The 18,643-nt window shown below is 42.5% G+C and overlaps 1 protein-coding gene across 1 annotated transcript in view; it reads left to right on the top strand.

Moving 5' to 3' along the window:
• The first annotated feature begins 10,951 nt into the window (after positions 1-10,951).
• The window catches only part of TNS3 (tensin 3), a 418,803-nt gene continuing 411,111 nt past the window's right edge, over positions 10,952-18,643 (top strand). Inside the window, exon 1 of the mRNA XM_078851678.1 lies at positions 10,952-11,148. Coding sequence (XP_078707804.1) covers positions 11,056-11,148 — 93 coding nt within the window. The 5' untranslated portion in view covers positions 10,952-11,055. The remainder of the gene's footprint in view (positions 11,149-18,643) is intronic.

Here is an 18,643-nt window from a genome sequence, read left to right on the forward strand (position 1 = left end):
CATCCAGACTTCAGGGGCTACACCCGGGACTTTGTGATTACCAATTATGGTTACAGCATGCAAGCAAGAGTGACTAAAAATAGCAAGGAGGAATAATAAGATAGACAATATGGCCCAAATCCTGTAATGAGCACTGTGCAGGCACAGGGATCCAATCACATAAAGCTCATTATAGGATCAGGGCCTATATTCTCACACACACAAATAGCTTTGACTGACCAAAGAGAGCAGCCTGGGACTCTCTTGTTCCTTTCTCCTAAGTAGCTAATTGTCATTATAAAGGCCAGAGTTCTACCGTTGACTTGTGTGACCTTCAACAAGTCACTTCATTTCTCTCTGCCTCTGTTTCCCTTCTCACCTTGTCTGTGTAGACCATAAACTCTTCAGGGTAGGGAGCATCTCTCACTATATGTGTGTGTATAGAGAAGGGGTCGGCAACCTATGGCACGTGTGCCAAAGACGACACGCGAGCCAATGTTTAATGGCACGCTGCTGCCTGCTGGGTCCTAGCCACCAGCCCCGCTCAGCCGGCTGCCAAATCCTGGCAGGCAGCAGCGTGCCATTAAAAATCCTGCCTGCCTCGGCCCTCTCTTCTCCTTCCCCACCACAGGGGCAGGGTGAAGAAGCTTGGTCCTGCCGGCTGCTGCTGCAGGGCAGGCAAGGTCCCCCCCTCCCCCGCCTCTTCCCCCAGCATGATGGGTTCATGCCCTTCCTCCTCTCCCTCCCTGCCGCCGATCAGCTGTTGGCCCTTGCGAGGGAGGGGGAGAAGCGGAGCTGCCACGCGCTCGTTGCTCTGGGGAAGAGGCGGAGAAGAGGTGGGGACGGGGCCTTGAGGTAGAGGGGTGGAATCAGGGCATATCCCCTCCAGCCCCCTGTCATGAGCTGCTCCGGGCAGGGGGCTGGGAGCACCCCCAGGACCCCAGCCCACACCCCCAGCCCTCTTCTCTGACCCCTGCACCCCCCTCAATGCCCCCAGCCTTCTGCCTGACCCCTGCACCCCCCCATGACCCCAGCCCTGACTCCAGCACCCCCCACACATATCCAGCCCCGCCACACCCCAAGCCCTGACTCCTGCACCCTCCTCACATACCCCCAGTCCCCTGCCCTGACTTCTGCACCCCCCACACATACCTAGCCCCCCCAGACCCCATGCCCTGACTCTTGCACCCCTCACATTCCCACCCCCACCCTGAGCACCAAATGGGAGCTCCTGCACCCCCCACACATTCCCACCTGCACCCCTTGCACCAAATGAGAGCTGTCCAGGTAAACACTCCACACCCAAACCTCCTGCCCCAACTTCCTCATTCTAGCTACTGGCCAGACCCTACACCCCAACGCCCAGCCTGCTCCTTCACCCCCAGCCCTGTGCTCAGTGCACTCCCACTCTCAGCTCAGTGCAGAGAGAGAGGAAGAGAATGGGCTAGAACCAGGGAGAAGGTATGGGCTTACTCTGTGTGGGCAGGGCTGGGATCCCAGACTGGGAGCGGGCTGAGCGGGGCCGGCAGCTAGGACCCTGGCTGACAGGAGCCAGCGGACGGAACCCCAAACCGGCAGTGGGCTCAGTGGCAGTGGGCTGAGCCGCTCAGCCCACTGTCAGCCGGGGTCCCGGCCGCAGGCCCCGCTCAGCCCGCTGCCGGTCTGGGGCTCTTGCTGCCGGCCCATTGCCAGCTGGGGTCCCGGCCACTGGCCCCGCTCAGCCCGCTGTCGCTCTACATAAATGGAACCCCAGGCTGGCAGGGGGCTGAGGGGGCCGGCGGCGTAAGATCAGCATTTTAATTTAATTTTAAATGAAGCTTCTTAAATATTTTGAAAACCTTGTTTACTTTACATACGACAATAGTTTAGTTATATAATATAGAGACTTACAGAGAGAGACCTTCTAAAAAACGTTAAAATGGATTACTGGCACGTGAAACCTTAAATTAAAGTGAATAAATGAAGACTCGGCACACCACTTCTGAAAGGTTGCCGACCCCTCCTATAGAGCCTAGCACAATGGGCTCCCAATTGCAGCTGGGCCCTTTAGCTTCTAATATAATAATATATATCCAGCTCCTGCTCCTTATTAGTACAAATCCACCATAGGGAACGGTGTCTTCTATATATTATACTTATTTATAAATTTTGATTTGTAAACCAGCAAGGGGCACTTATCTTACACTCTAGGCTCACCTGATAAAAGCCAACCTGCAGCAAGCCCCCAAAACTTCACAGCACAAACAAAATAAAGTCCCCAGACTCACTAAACCTCACCCCTCAAACAGCATTTCCCTCCTTGAAAGTGCCCTTAAAAAGATGACCCTTGTAGCATGCCCTGAAATTCAACCAGCCTGGATTATTTTGGATCAAGGGAGGATAGCACAGTCCAAAAGAGAAGCATGGAAAGCACCCTGCCAGCATCTCCCTGTTTATAATTAGAGGGATTCAGGTTGAGTGCCTTTACACCTTTCAGTTGTGATAGAATGGCACCAGGGAGCCGGAGCAGAAGCTGTCTCTCAGATATGGTCCTGGTGAAGAGAGGAGCAAGAAACAAATCCATTTTAAATAAGAAAAAATAATATAGACAGACAAAGATGGGTAGAAAGATGACATGTGCTGGGACAAAGTGTGTGTCCTTGAATGTGTTTTTAAGCAACAGCCTGATCCTGTTCCTATTGAAATCAATGGGAATTTTACCACTGACTACAAAGAGGCTGCAGAGTTTTCTATAAAAGTAAAACTTCATCATGCTTCCGAATTTAGACAAAATAACTGAGGGTTTGGGTGAATGTTCAGTCACACCAAAGGTCTCTAAAAGGGAATGTTTTACATTCTTGATGTAATATTAAAAGATCAGTCACAGTTCAATGGTTTTAGTCAAATCTAGGAATTGCTGGGATGGGGGAAGAAGCAAAATTGCATATAAGAGCTCAACTACACGTTGTGGGTGCTTGATCCCATTTGTAGGTGTTTGATCCCAGTTTTGTAAATGGCCCCTATCCTCATATGGGGCTGAACAGAAATCACAGAGCCTGACCCCATTTAATCCTGTGGCACCTGAAAGCATATCCTGGATAGGAATTTTAGAATCTGAGCCTTTCTCTACTAAGAAGTGTTATGGAGCACTCAATCTTGCACAGTTAAACTGCCCACCTGGTGAATATAGATCAAAGTAAATCCATTATTTCAGGGACTATCTATGTTTCCCTTTCTATAATGTACCTCCCCTCTATCTGGACTGCCCTTACTACTCATGTCCCAATTTGTGTTCCATTCTAATGATTCCACAGCAAAATGGGGATAAATTAAGGCTAAATGGGAGTCAGAACTGTGCCAGACTCTGCTGGTTAAACTCTCTTTCCCTTTCCCTTGTGAATATCCAGCTAACCATCTTTTCCCTTAACACTAATGGATTTTTACCTTCCATGGCAATTTTTCTCTGTCTTCCATCATGATCTTGGAAATGATCTTTCTCAGCGACACCTCTTAGGGAATACAAAAATCACTGAGCTGCTGCTAATCCTGAGCAAGTATCCCATGTGCCAACAGCAGATGGCAATTTCCAATGGGCTGAAGGTTGCCATTTGTTGTTTTTCTCTCCTCCATGTGTGCAGCTGTTTCCCTCACTACTGAAGGAGAAAAAGTTCACCCCCCCCTTTTCTTTTTCTTTCTTTTTTTTTTTTTTTTTTTTTTTTTGCGATTAGGACACAGATATGTGTAAACTTGTCTTCACTAATCTCCAAGTACATTCAAATTGTATGTCAGACTAGTACCACTCCCTTGCTCTTTTACAATGACATTTACAGCTGCATTTTCTGTGTTTTAGTGAGAGACGTGTAATAAGCCCTCTTTGACATCTTTAAGATACTAATGACTGGTAACCTACTCAACTCAATGTTAAATCCCATCCTCATTGGTGACAGTCTTCAATTCCCTGAAATTTTAATGTGCTTAATAGAATTTTATATAATCTTATTTAAAGACTTGATTTTGCTCATGGAGCTGTATTTGGTAGAATCTGATCTTGAGCAGAGGCCCTGATCCTGCACATTCAAGCAAAAGTCTCAATTGAGTTAGGTAACGTGAATTCAATGGAGGTTTTGTCTGGGTAGGTGCTATGCCTACACAAGTGCAGCCATTGGTTAAGCAAGATGTTGTGATGCTCACCTCCTGGTGGAAGAGCTGGGCTGTTCCCTAGAATAGAGAGGCAAAGCCTTTATCACTTGGGAATTACACATACATCACGGCTTAGGGTGGGATTTCAAAAACCTTCACCATTGGACCTAACTCTTCTCCCATTGAAGTCAATGAGAGTTTTACCACTGAGTTCAGTGGAAACAGGCCAATGCTGAAAATTGTTGAAAATCTCACTGAAAAGAGTAGCTAGATACAGTGTCCAGAAAATCCACCAGTTATTTCTCTCTCAAACTTACCCAGTTTAACAGTCAAAAGATTTTTCTAACTACCAGCACTGCAACCTGGTACATCAAAATCAAACAGTGTTCTTCTAAGAACACACACATCTTTCTTTGCGATTACTGCTTTCTCCTAATTCTCTTCAGTGCAGGATTGTCCAAGATCATTTCAACAAAGATCCTGGAGTAAGAATTGAAGGAGTAACTTGTTTTTGATACCTTGCCAGGCAGAATAAAATGAAATGTGCTCTTGCACTATGTTTGCCTGGCAGTATTAACAGCTGGGAAAACAATTGTATCAATAAACAAGACAGATGTGACTTGATATGTATACAGATTGTGACAGATATATGTCACCCACTGGTGGGTGTTGGTTGCATGTCTCTACCTGTTTTTATGCTGTGCCTTTAGGGGAGTGAAGTGAATGTCAGTATTGTACTCAGGAAAGGTGCTCCATCACGAGCTCTGAGTGGAGATTGAATCCGGTGAACAGATACAGCAAGGACAGCAGCAATGTAAGCTTCCCTGCCCTGCCAACATTCTTCAGCCCTGCTCTAGCAGGGCCAGCTCTAGATCTCAGGTGGAAATTCATTTTTTCATGTCTATTCAATTCTTTGCCTCTCTGTTAGAATTGACAATCCAGTCAATAATTAGTGCAAAATGGAATGGCTCTTTTTGTGATGACCGCTGTCTGCTGGGAATTGAACAGAGACACCCCCCCTCCCAACTCATTTCACATAGATCACTGAAAAAATCTCAAGGTGACTTTTGGTCCAACCTTGCTGAGACTGGAACTAGTGTCCTAAGCTGAATGATTGCACAAGACCAGATTCTCAATCTCTCTCAGCTATTTAGTCCTCCCATAATGTTTCATAAACACGTATAAAAAAGAAACTGTGTTTTATAATGAGCAGTCTGCTACATGGCAAAACAAACAGAACTTTGAATAGTGTGCAGACCTTCTCTTTGACTGCACTGTAACTTCTTGGAAGTATGAATGTCCCAGTAGTTTATAGCACAAATGAAAAGATCACTCATGGGAGTAATAGAAAGACAAGGTGGGTGAGGGAATATCTTTTATTGGACCAAATTTTGTTGGTAAAAGAGACAAACTTTCGAATTACACAGATCTTCTTCAGGTCTGGAAAATGTACTGTGTTTGAAACAATGTGTTCCACCTTGTATTTAGTTGTGACACTTTGAGTACATTTCCCAGACATGAAGATCTCTGTGTAAGCTCAATTCTCTCACCAGCAGAAGTTGGGCCAGTAAAATTACTTCACCTACCTTGTCTCTCTCATACCCTGGGACCAACACTGCATACAATCATGTCCTATAATGGGGGCTACAGAACTTTCTTTGCTATTACTCCTTTCTCCTAATTCTCTTATAAACCCTTTTCTCCTGCATGCTCTTCTGGGGTTATCCTAGGGTTGCCAGGCATCCCTTTCAACTGGAACTCCCGGTTGAAAAGGGACCCTGACGGCTCCGGTCGGCTCAGTGGGGGCCTGGGACCAAGGCAGAAAGCGGCCAGGGAGACCCAGTTCATAGCCCCCCACCCAGAGGGCTGGCTCTGCAGCTCCCATTGGCCAGGAACCAGGTGCCTGAGGGTGCGAGGGCAGCGCGTGGAGCTTCCTTGGGCACCCATACATCTAGGGGCTGCAGGAACCTGGCAGACACTTCCCAGGAGCCATGGTAAGCACCGCTGGGACCCCAAACCCTCTCCCGCACCCCAACCCTCTGCCCTAGCCCAGAGCCCTTCCCTCACCCAAACTCCCTCCTGGAGCCTGCAGCCCCCTGCACCCCAAGCCCTGGCCTCAGCTCTGAGCTCCTGCTCCCCAAACCCCTCAGCCCTGGCCCCCACCCCAGAGTCCACACCCCCAGCCAGAGTCTGCACCTCCTCCCACACTCTGAATCCCCCTGCCCCAGCCCAGAGCCATCTCTTGCACTCTGAACCCCTGATCCCTGGCGCCACCCCAGAGCCCGCACCCACAGCCGGAGCCCTCACCTCCCTCCACCACCCCAATCTCCTGCTGCAGCTCGGTGAAAGTAAGCGAGGGTCGGGGAGAGTGAGCGAAGCGGGGGGGAATAGGATGACCAGGGCAGGGCCTCAGAGAAGGGGCAGGGCAGGGGTGTTTGGTTTTGTCCAGTTAGAAAGTTGGCAACCCTAGGTTAGCCCTTTAAATTTGGCAGGCTCAAGCAGCTGCCAACCTAAAGAGGCCATTGTTTAACTGGGTAGAACTGCTTCAAACTCCTTCCTTACTAGCTAGTAGGTGCTATCTACTGTTATGTTTACCTCTTATTCCTAAAGATATGAAATATGTTTTTTTCTAATCACTGGTCCACCGCTGCTAAACCACATCTTTGGTTTGGTAAGTCAACAAAAGTCTGGAAAGTATTTGTATTAGTCCTCCAAAATGTTCTTAGCTCTCGTAGCTCCTGGTATTTTGAGCCTTAAAATCACAACAGGGCTCTAGTTGTGGACAAGACTGCTTCTGTTAAAATGTTTAGTCCTTATACTGTATTTGTTTTATGTATGGTTGTATGAAAGGCCAAATTTACTACAATTTCTGTATGAATAGGAGAAGCATTTTAAGGATAGCTCTTGGAGAAAATTATGTGATTAGGATCAGTTAGGGTTTGTAGTAGTTGTGTTTCTTATAAGAGCAAAGGTAAGGTTGCATAAGTGCTGATGACTGAGACTGTTCCAGTTGAATGGTCTCTATGTGAATGTACATAGCCTCCAGTGTAAAAATCTCAGAAGTGACAGGACACCAACCTGACCTGTTAGAATGTCTTGCTTTTGCTTTTAGATTCCCCTCTCCTTGCTGCATGAAATAAACAATAATTTTAATTCTTTTCAGTAGGAAATAAACCACTTAATTTTAAAGTATAGAATTTAGAGCCTTGTGTTCCACTACTCCCAAGTAGAAAGGACAATTTATTGCATTCTGGGTGTAGCAAATATGTCTTCAAGTAGTGCAGAATTGTTTTTCATTTTCCTGAGTTGTTATGCCATATGTAGAATGAACACATTGGGCTTTCATTTCCTCTTAATAAGAAGAGCTTTAAAAGGCTTTAAGGGTGTTTAGAGCTTAATAGCTTCAACTCTCATAAAACTGGGAAATTCCTGTTTAAAAGTCATCTCTTCTTGGATGGGACATTTTATTTGCAGAACATTATACTTTTTAAGTGCTTGACTGCTGGCATCGGTGTGACTATGTGTTTGCCTCAGTCAAGATTTTCAGGAAGAAACCTTAAATCCAGGACAATATATGGAGACCAATTCTTATTCCTTTGAAGTTGATGAGAGTTTTGCCGTTGTCATCAGTGGAAGCACGATCAAGTCTACAGTGCAATGCAATGCTTTCTACTTTGTCTTCCAGTGTGGATAGGATGCATGAGTTCCATAAATGTGCCCCAAGCTGACTGATGTGGCTGTTATGTGAAATAATCCTTCAAAGAGCAAGGTTCTTGTTTTAAGCACTGTGTTTACATATGTCATATAATATGAATTGCTGCATCAGTACTTTTAAATAATAAGCAGAGCAGTGAAAAATACAACACATTTTATGTGGTTGTATCAGATTTGAAAAGGTTGTGTTTCCAGAGACTATCAATGCTCTTAAGTTAGCTGTTCATTTATGTTTAGTTAAAGTGGATAGTATTTTTCCTTGATCTTCAATTAACATTTTTTTAAACCTCCACTTTCTAAAGAGAAGTTAATTTTAGACTTGAGTTTAGCTAATGTCTGTTTTACATTAAAGTCAGAATGCAGCTAACACAAATACTCATGGGTGTTAATATAAACAGTCACCACTGTAACTGAGGTGTCCATCTGAGGAGCAGCAGTCCGAACTCTCACTTTGCTGCAGTATCTTACTATATGGAGTATTCTCTCTGGTCACTCGATTACAGACCTAAAAGTCACAATTCTTCAACAAAAAAACTTCAAAAACAGACTCCAAAAAAGACTGCTGAATTGGAATTAATTTGCAAACTGGACACCATTACAGTAGGCTTGAATAAAGACTGGGGGTGGATGTGTCATTACACAAAGTAAAACTATTTCCCCGTGTTTATTCTTCCCCCCAGCCCTCCCGCCCACACACACACACTGTTCCTCACCTGTTCTTGTCAACTGCTGGTATGGCCTACCTTGCTTATCACTACAAAAAAATTTTTTTTTTCTCTCCTGCTGGTACTAGCTCACCTTACCTGATCACTCTCTTTACAGTGTGCATGGTAACACCCATTTGTTTCATGTTCTCTGTGTATAAAATCTCCCCACTGTATTTTCCACTGCATGCATCCAATGAAGTGAGCTGTAGAAACCTTATGCTCAAATAAATTTGTTAGTCTCTAAGGTGCCACAAGTACTCCTGTTCTTTACATGGAGTAGTGCCTTACTAATGTCTGTTTTAGTGAGACCCCCTGTGAGGTAAGGGATTGCTCAGTGTGAAATAGGGTGCTAGAATTGGGGCCCTTTATGTCAAAGTGCTGGATTTACAAAGGCATTTAGGTGCCCAAGGATGCAGTTAGGTACCTAGTGGGATTTTTTTTCTCTAAAATATCTAGGTAGGTTAAGTGCCTAATTCCCACTGAAGTCAATGGAAGTTAGGCCCCTAACACACTTAGGTGCTTTTGTAACTCCTATGGAGGTGCCTATCTGCATCTTTAAGCACCTAAATTCCTTTGAAAATCTGACCCCAAATGCCTCCAATTTAAAAATTAGGGTCTGATTCTCCTCTTATTTATATTGGGGAGTGAGCCCAAAATGAGGCCCTTAGTATTATTTCTTTTAAACGCTTACGTAGATGTTTTTGTTGGAACAAACCTATTAAATAATATTGGAGAGCAGCTAGACTATGAATAATCCTGGTTACATGGGTAGCCTCCAAATAACCCCTTTCCCTGTGAGGACTCTGTGTGGGGCCACATGATGTCATCCCCACAAGTGGCACCTTCGGGTTGTGCGGGGTTAATTTAGAGAAGGACACCACAGTGGTGTAATGATCTGAAACTATCAAGCTTGCGTTCATACACACACGCCACAGTCTTCAGTTACAAGGAACTTTCTATCTTCAGGTCCCAAAACACTGGTGTCTATTGCTAAAACGTGTTTAGAGGCCCACTACTACAGGATGATGTAACCAACAACACAAGATCAGGTCTGATTCTGCCCAGGAAAGGGCAATGGTACATGTACACGTGTCTGTGTGCACGTCAGCCTTTACATCATTGTCACGGCCAAGCAGTATTTCTTAAGCTACATCGTTATTCCAAATGTGACCCTCTAATAAATGACACAGGAATATGTGCTGTGTGTCATGTATGTAGTTGCTTGAGTTGCAGACCTCTGCATGTGTTCTTAAACTGACAGAAATGTATTGATCCCTTTGTTTTCTCTTTACTTAATATAGGAAACTAAACTTTAGCTTAAAATAACGTACAGTTGCATGATTGATATGGTAGATAAAATATCGATCATTTTTAAACCTGAGGACTTCATCCCATCAGAATCCTGAACAGGATACTCAGATGGTCGCTTAAGTGCATAACTACCTTATGTGACCGTCCAAATGAAAGATTTTGATGTCCTCTTGAGGCCTCCCCCGACGGTAAACTGAGCCCACAGTATCTAAATGCTTCTCACTGTTGCTAGGTAGATGTCACTGTACACTGTAGCCTAGAGGCTTTGGGGGCCTCATGATAACGACTGTGATTTCAGTGGGATGGTGACGTCTGTGGCACTTGTGCTGCTGCTGACCCACGGCTGGTCAAAATAATATACCTAGACCTCTTTAGGAAAACTCCAAGCTAGGCAAGAAAGCGCTTTTCAGCGCTGCTTCTGGCCTCTCCCAAGAAGTGACATTAGTCAGCACACGTGGCACTTAGGCTGCTGAGCTCTATGCAAGAGCATTATGCTGTCTTTACCGGATGCATTTTTTTTTCTCCTGCTACGGGGTTATTGGCAGAATTCTGTGGCAGGAAACACTTGTCTAACTAATCATGCAAATGAAGCTGCTGAAACTACACGCACGCTGCATTTGTCAACTGCCAAACTGAAGTCCCATAATCTCACGCCAAAAACTAACGGTAGAGCTCTTATTTCCAAGTTGGAAAGCAAACACAGGCAGTCAGATTTCTTTTATTCGGCGAAAACAATGGATACTTATAGACTTCATCTCTTTTCCTGAGGGACCCGATGTATGCCATCCCTTCACTCCCGACCCCAACACTGTCCCCACACCTCTGTCAACCTACACTGTACCTTGCGGTGCTCATGAACTCAGGTAGCTACATCCATGTGGGCAAGATTTAGTACTGCCAGCTGGGATGCTAAACTGCTGAGATGAGAGCGTGTGTCGTTCCTTTGCTGAATGGATGTTCAGCTATGTGTTGGAAACGCATGTTGACATCTGAAATGCCCTGTGGAGTCTCTTGGGTCAGGGAGCCAACCAATCCCTAGACAGGAAGGATTAGGGGGTGGGGTGGGGGGGGGGGTTTGACATCACATTGTTAGCTAGCAGAAGGTGAATCCACCGCTTAATACCACACAGAATGGATTAGGGCATTTCACTGGAACGGGGGACTTTCCTTGAGCCCACAAAGTCTGGGCTGCACCTCCTGCCCGGTTGGGGGGGGGGCAGCCAGAATGCGAGGTATTAGTTTTCACTGCTGTAGGAAGATCAGCAACAAAAAACAACTGGAATGTTCTCTGCCTTTGCTGGAGCACAATCCTAAACAGGTACAATGAAAAGATTCCTTCTCAGCCTCGTCTGCATGATTTTTTTCTTAATGTAGCAAAAGTTGTGGCTTAAGGGTTAGGGCTGCTTTTTTTTTTTTTTTTTTACAGCAACAAATCATTAGCTTTTGGAAGCTTATTGAACTTATTTTGTTGGAGTCCAGCAGTGGGGGTTTCCCTTCACCCTCTTTGAATTATATATGCTGTAATAGTCTCTCTCTTGCTTATATCACATCACACATAACCAGATCTTGCAATCTCGCATGCCTAGAGGGAATGATGTGGGCTCCTGCTGTCTGTAGCAGAGTGACCACTGCATGGAAGATTTAATTCGTTTTGTTTTTTCTTATGCCAACAGCAGGATTGGAGAGAGGGGGAAAATGGGTGTGCAAAATGGGAAAGGGGCTGTGTTTTGCTTTCAGCTAGTAACAGTTTTCTTAGCAGGCAAAGTGTCTTGTTAGCAGGATTTTATGGAGAGAATAATGCTGGAGCAGCACTTGAAATCAAGATGCTCATGGAAAGGGCTGTTTTACAGGCTGTTTGGATTTGAATTAGTACGTAAGCATTATAGCATACAGAGTCCCAGTAGCAATCCATGTCTTTTATCCTCCTTTCTATTCCCGAGGAGAGAATTCAAGAACTGTTACTGGGGTAAAATCTTGGACCAACTTGCTTGCATATTTTTAGGGTATCGTGTTTAATAGCCATTGCTGTAATTCATTTCCAGCAGTTGTTACAATTACTACTAATGCAAGAAATTCGCTAATGCTGAAAGAAAAGACTGCAATAATGATCACATACTGAATATATTTTGTGTGTGTGTGTATATATATGTCTCTCTCATAAATATACATACACACAATCTCTTTATATGAAAGAGCATTTGAATGGAAACACTCACAGTAAGTTATCTTTTCCTATTGTTAGGATTATGGTGTATTAGTTTGATATTCCATCCTTAATTCACAGCACTGGGGGGGGGGGGGGGGAATCAATAGTAGTTCTTCTGTCTTGTTTCCTTGTTCTTAATTTTTAAGGGTGAAAATTATACAATCTATCAATCTATTCTGGTCCCTTAAAATACTGTTCATACATACATATGCAGAGCTGATATTGAATACCCATCAGAATGTATTGGCTACTTTGAAGTCATTATTGCTAAGAATATGGTTACAATATTTTAAGTGTTTTTAAAATCTCTCAGCAATATAAACGTAGGGTGTATATGTAGTATCATGAGTTTTAGAAATATGTTTTTATTGATGTAAAATAATACTTTTGCCCAGCAGCTGCTTCTCAAGTCTAATAACTTCACAGTTTAAAGAAATGGTTAAAACAAATACAAATAAGTGATTAAAACATAATATGGAATTGTCATTTGACTCACTTTGGTTTTGAAGTGGAAACTCATTTTGAGTTAGAAGAGTTCCCTAAAGCATGCACACCTAGCATCAAATCTGTGACTTTTTTATGTGTACTAATGTGATTTTTATTTAATTGCCTCACATGCTGAGACTTTGAAGGCAAAGATTCTGCTCGGAGTGGGTTTTTACAGTCTATTTATTTAAATGCAACTCATCCATAGCTAGCTTATATCTAGCTCAAACGTATCTGCACCTGTGGTCATGATATATGATGGTGATATGTATTGTTTGGTTGAGTTACTTTAACATTTCACTCAGTAACTCCAGTGAATACATACAATCACCGGTAATAGGAGAAAAATCAGGTATCTAACACATTTGCCATCTTTGAATCTCGTGTTATATCAAAAGTATTCTTTCAAATAGGTAAGCTCTTGCATCTTCCAAGGAATAATACGCAGGTATATGCCAAACTTGTGAAAACAGCTGTTTGGGAATGTAAAAAGGGCATTTGTGGGTTGAGGTAACTCTGTATGATGATAGTAGTAGCAATATTACTGTAATACTATATTATGGTACCTAGAAGCCTTAGTCATCGACCTTAGTGTAGTAGGTGCTATACAAACACAGAGCAAACAGCCCCTGTCCCAAAGTTACAATCCCCGCTAAACTAAGGCAGGCAGGAGTTAAAAAAATAATCTCAGCTTTTCATTTTTAAAATGTATAGACATCTTCAACCAGTTAACAAAACACTATGATAAAACAAATAAATAATCATCATAATAGAAATAATCCCATTGTATGAAGAAGGGGGAAAAAACACCTTGTGGCATGACCACAGCTGATGATGTACAGTAACTTTACCTTATTTAAAAATCACACACCAATCTAATCAGGTTGTACAGGGCATCTCAGACATCCTATATGATGTCTGATCTACCACCTATATCCATTAGATGAAGAAAGACTGTGGTTTAATGGTCTAGAGCACAGGAAGGGGAACCAGGAACTACTGGGTTTGAATCTTAACTCTGACATTGGCTCCTCGGGTGAAATCCTTGTCCCACAGAAACCAGTGGGAGTTTGGCCATTGACTTAAATGGAGGTGGGGGCGGGTTCAGGATTTTAACCCTTCTGTTGCCTGGGTAAGTCATTTAATCTTTCTGTATCAATTTCCCCTTCTGGGAAATGGAGCTAACACTACATGCCTAAGGGTGTATTTAAAGGGCTAATATTTGTAAAGCAATACTGAGCTTCTTAAGAATTTCCTATATTCCATTTAAAGTGTGTCTGTGTCTCGAATTTTCCAGTTCCTGAAAACAGTATCCTTTCTCTGTCCCAAACCCTTGATGTGTTACTTAGATTGGGACAGGGATGTCTCTTTTTGTTCTGTGGTTTTACAGCACCTCGCATGATGGGGCCCTGGTCCATGTTCAACATATTCATAAATGATCAGGAAAAGAAGGTGAATAGTAAGGTGACAAAATTTGCAGATGATACAAAATTACTCAAGATAGCTGTCGGTGAAGAGTTACACAGAGATCTCACTAAACTGGGTGACTAGGCAACAAAATGGCAGGTGAAATTGAATATCGATAAATGCAAAGTAATGCACAGTGGAAAAAGTAATCCCAGATATACATACAAAATGATGGGATCTAACAGTTACCACTCAAGAAAGAGATCTTGGCGTCATCGTAGATAGTTCTCTGAAAACATCTGCTCAATGTACAGTGGCAGCCAAAAAGGCTAATAGGGTGTTAGGAACCATTTGGAAAGGGATAGATAATAAGACAGAAAATATCATAATGCCACTATATAAACCCATGGTACACCCAGACCTGGAATACTGCATGCAGTTCTGTTTTCCCCATCTTGAAAAAGGTATATTAACTTGGAAAACATACAGAGAAGGACAACAAAAATAGCTTTCATCTGTGGCGAGATTAAAAAGACTTGGACTGTTCAGTTTAGAAAAGTGATGGCAAAGGTGGGGGATATGTTAGGTTTATAAAATCATAAATGGAATGGAGAAAGTGAATAGGGAAGTGTTATTTACCCCTTCACATAACATGAGACCCAGGGGTCACCCAATGAAATGAATAGGCAACAAGTTTAAAACAAACATAGGGAAGTACTGTTTCACACAATGAACAGTCAACCTGTGGAACTTGTTGCCATGGGGTGTTGTGAAGGCCAAAAGTATAACTGGGTTAGAAAAAGAATTACATAAATTAATGGAGGATAGTCCCATAAATGGCTATGAGGCAAAATGGTCAGAGATGCACTCCAATGCTCTAGGTGTCCTTAAACCTCCCAGAAGCCGATTGGACGACAAGGGATGGATCACTTAAAATTGCCCTACTGTGTTCATTCCCTCTGAAGCATCTAGCCCTGGCTACTGTCGGAAGACAGGATGCTGGGCTAGATGGACAATTGATCTGACCCAGTATGGCAGTTCTTATGTCTTGGGGCTCCTAGGTGATATGATGATAAAAATAATACATCGTTATCACCTCTGCATACAGATAAAAAGGATGTTGTGCTGACAACTGACTGCTGAAGTTTGAAGTAGGGACCATAGCTTTCTGCGTGTCTGTCCAGCAGTTAACCTGGTAATGACTGTAACCTTTGAATGCCAACAGTATAGATCTAGTAAATTGGCATCACTAATAATAGTAATAATGACTAAGTTTATTTTTGAGTCCTTGTGGTATTTATGGTTCCCCTCAGATTGCACTGTAAATGCTTTTTGGTTCAATTATGTTTAAGTAGATCTGTAAATTTCTGAACAGCTAAATAGAGCCGTGTGAATGGATTTGTTGGTTTGCTGGCAGTTACAAAAAATCAGAAAAAAGAACTGTTTCAGATTCAATTAAAGGATTTGTTCGAACTGAAATGAAATATTTTATTTTGATTTCAAGCATTTTAATGTGTAACATTTTTGTAATAAATTTGATGCAAATTTCAAAATGGAAAGTCCCTTTTAACTGAAAAATCTAAATGAAAATGTCAGAACGAAATATTTACTTTCAGAGTTTTAGTTTTTCAGCATGAGCAATTCAGCAAAGCTGACGTGAATTCACAAAAAGTTACTGTAAATCTATATTTCTGACCCCCCAAAAAGTTGTTGGCTAACAACTCTCACCCATAAAGTTAAGGAGACAGCAAGCTAAAATCCTAAAATACAATAACTGTTAAACAAAAGGCTGAATTCTGCCCCCAACCTAAAGCAAAGCTGCTCTACAGCACCCCTGTACTGTGAGACATATCCCCTAGACCAGTGGTTCTCAGACTTTTGTACTGGTGACCCCTTTCACATAGCAAGCCTCTGAGTGTGACGCCCCCTTATAAATTAAAAACACATTTTAATATATTTAACACCACTATAAATGCTGGAGGAAAAGCGGGGTTGGGGTGGAGGCTGACAGCTTGCGACCCCCCATGGAATAATCTCACAACCCCCTGAGGGGTCCCGACCCCCAGTTTGAGATCCCCTGCCCTAGACTCAAACATCCAGAGCTTTTCACGGTTACTCAATTTTATTTATTTATTTAGCTAAGAGACAACTGACAGCTCACGAATTAATGAGTTATCACTAAAGTCATTTCTTTCATTCATGAAGTGAATAATCATAACATGGCCAAACTGCCATGTATTCTTTGGGTATCCTATCTCTTATACACCCATACTGCATATATGGGTGCATACATACTGAGACATCACAAACCACAATTTTGAATTTCTTCTAAAATAATAGGGCCAAGCTGGTATTGTTGATTCCAAGATCGAAGTATCTTGAATATAATGACATACAGTAGCAGGAATAAGAAAAATAAAAAAACAATGTGCTCTTATTGAGGGTATTGGGCCAAATTTTGCCACTCTTATGGCATTACTTTTGCAGTCCAATGAAGCTGCACAGGTAGAAGTGCGACAGTGAGTTTATTTTGTAGGAATATTTTTGTGGTTTTAAACACTACCAAAATAATAATTTTCTTGCAGTGTGTGAGGTAAGGGACAAAACTCTTCTGAGGCTCCTTGTTTTGCTCCACTTAGCAGAGTATACAGTACATTCCAACTGTCAGCACAGTGGCTGGTGCCTGCTGAAAGTAGGTAGGTAGCATGGATATGTTAGGATGCATGTAGGGACAATTTACAACAGTAGGTAAATATCCTAATGTGTCTGATTCAAAACAGCACGGGCACAGCTTCCCTGGAGGAGTCTCCACTTGGAAGTCTGTTCACTCTCACTCAGAGATTAACGGGCTTGAAAATGCTGTTCTACTCTGAAAAGCAGTTTAAAATGGCCAACACGATTCAGAAAGTGTGAGCTGGATTCTATTCCTTCTTTAGTGTCCTCAACAGAATTGCTTATCAAGTTTCAACCAGCTACACAAGTACAAACCTATTGACCATGGGGCTGGCTTTACTGAGGATGCAATTAGGCCCGCAGAACCCTTGTTATTGGTTGTGATGCACAAAATAGTTGAGAATTTTGCTTTTCTATTAGCCCCATGTTGAATTTGCAAGGCTGGCTGTTAAGAAACACATCTTTTTTACTTGTAAACTAAGCACATTTGATCTGGAAGCAGAAACTATAAACATGGAACTCCACAGCAGTGTTTTTACAGAATTGATTTTCTGAGTTGAACTGCACTGCAGACAAGTCTCCCCGATCTAGGATCATGAGTTCTCTTTACCCTTTTGTTTCACCTCGGCTGCCACCCTTGAATTAGTCCCATTGGTCCCATTTAGTTTTAGGATCTAGGGAGGCAATATTAAAACCAAGATATTTTATAGTGTTACAAATGTAGTATATTAGATTCCACTCTCAGATTACAGGTTCCTACATAGCTATGTCCCATTGGGTTTTGTACTAGTGTTGATTTATTACCTGATATTAAACAAGCTTTTTTACGAGCTGGTCTAAGGAGGCTTCTTCTTAACTTGTTCCAAATGTGATGCCTTATTAAGGCCATGAAGAGAGATCAGTGGGAGGCATAACTTATTTTCATTAGGGCATTCAGACAGCCACTCAATGGTGAGTCTTTAATAATCCAGCTTTTCAAGCTGCGATTAAAGAGATTTTAATGCCACATTCCCCTCACGGGTGAAATTCACTCTGTGCACAAATTCCTCTGAATTGTGCCCTCCCAATAGATCTGAAATGTGACTGAAGTAGCCTTGTACTCACTTTCTTCACAGAGCTGAATTTCACTTGGGACCAGACAGCTTGCTCTTTAATAAAAATAACCATAATTAGTATTAATAGAGCCTTAACTAGATGCTGTCATCAAATCAAAATGACACTGTGATGGAGGGGGGTCATTTCATTTCCCTCTCATACAGACAATCTGTACCCTGTTTATATCTTTGAATAAATACAATAGTTTTCCTCTCCCATCTCAGTGCCCATTGCTGTTTAAAACCTCATCTATATCCTTTTATAAAACTAAAGTTTCTTTCTACACCTCCTCTTCCCCAGGGTTGATTCCATAGTTGGTCTTGTGATATTTGTTTTCTGGAATCCTCTGGCTTTGTGAAAAATCAGTGTTAGTTTTCTTAAAAAATAAAACTTATTCTCTAGCCCTCAGGGTTGTGGAGAAAATCTTGAAAATAAGCTGCAGTAACCTGAAGGCAAAGAAAAAGAACCCGCCGTTTTTGTAAGTCATCAATTTTAAGCCAGCCCCATGATTTCTTGGGACTTGATTTGTTATTTTGGGGTGCTTAAGGTTGGCAGTACTGCTTCCCAGTATTGTCTATCCCAGTTTTCATAGACAGTTTAACACTAAATCTTTCTCAGTCTTCTCCTTCTAAGGTATCTGCTTTTCTCCTCAGTTGTCCTCTTCAGTGTTTCTTGGCTCATTCCACATGTGTGGTGATGAACTTTTCTGTGCAGCTCAGCACTGATGCTGATAAAATAAACTTTCCACTAGGGATTCACAGGAAAGCCAGAAACATGGTGGGATGAAAATCTAAACATCTTTCAAAATGACCCCTGTTAACATTGAGGGAGATACAACTGTGGGAATGAAGATTTAAGGAGGTGAAGGACAATGTTGGGGGTAAAGATCAAGGTTTCCGTGGGACAAAGAACAAAGTGAGTTTTAAGAAGGGATTTGAAAGTGGAA

The sequence above is a fragment of the Lepidochelys kempii genome, chromosome 2 (assembly GCF_965140285.1).
Source record: "Lepidochelys kempii isolate rLepKem1 chromosome 2, rLepKem1.hap1, whole genome shotgun sequence".
Classification (NCBI taxonomy): Eukaryota; Metazoa; Chordata; order Testudines; family Cheloniidae; genus Lepidochelys; species Lepidochelys kempii.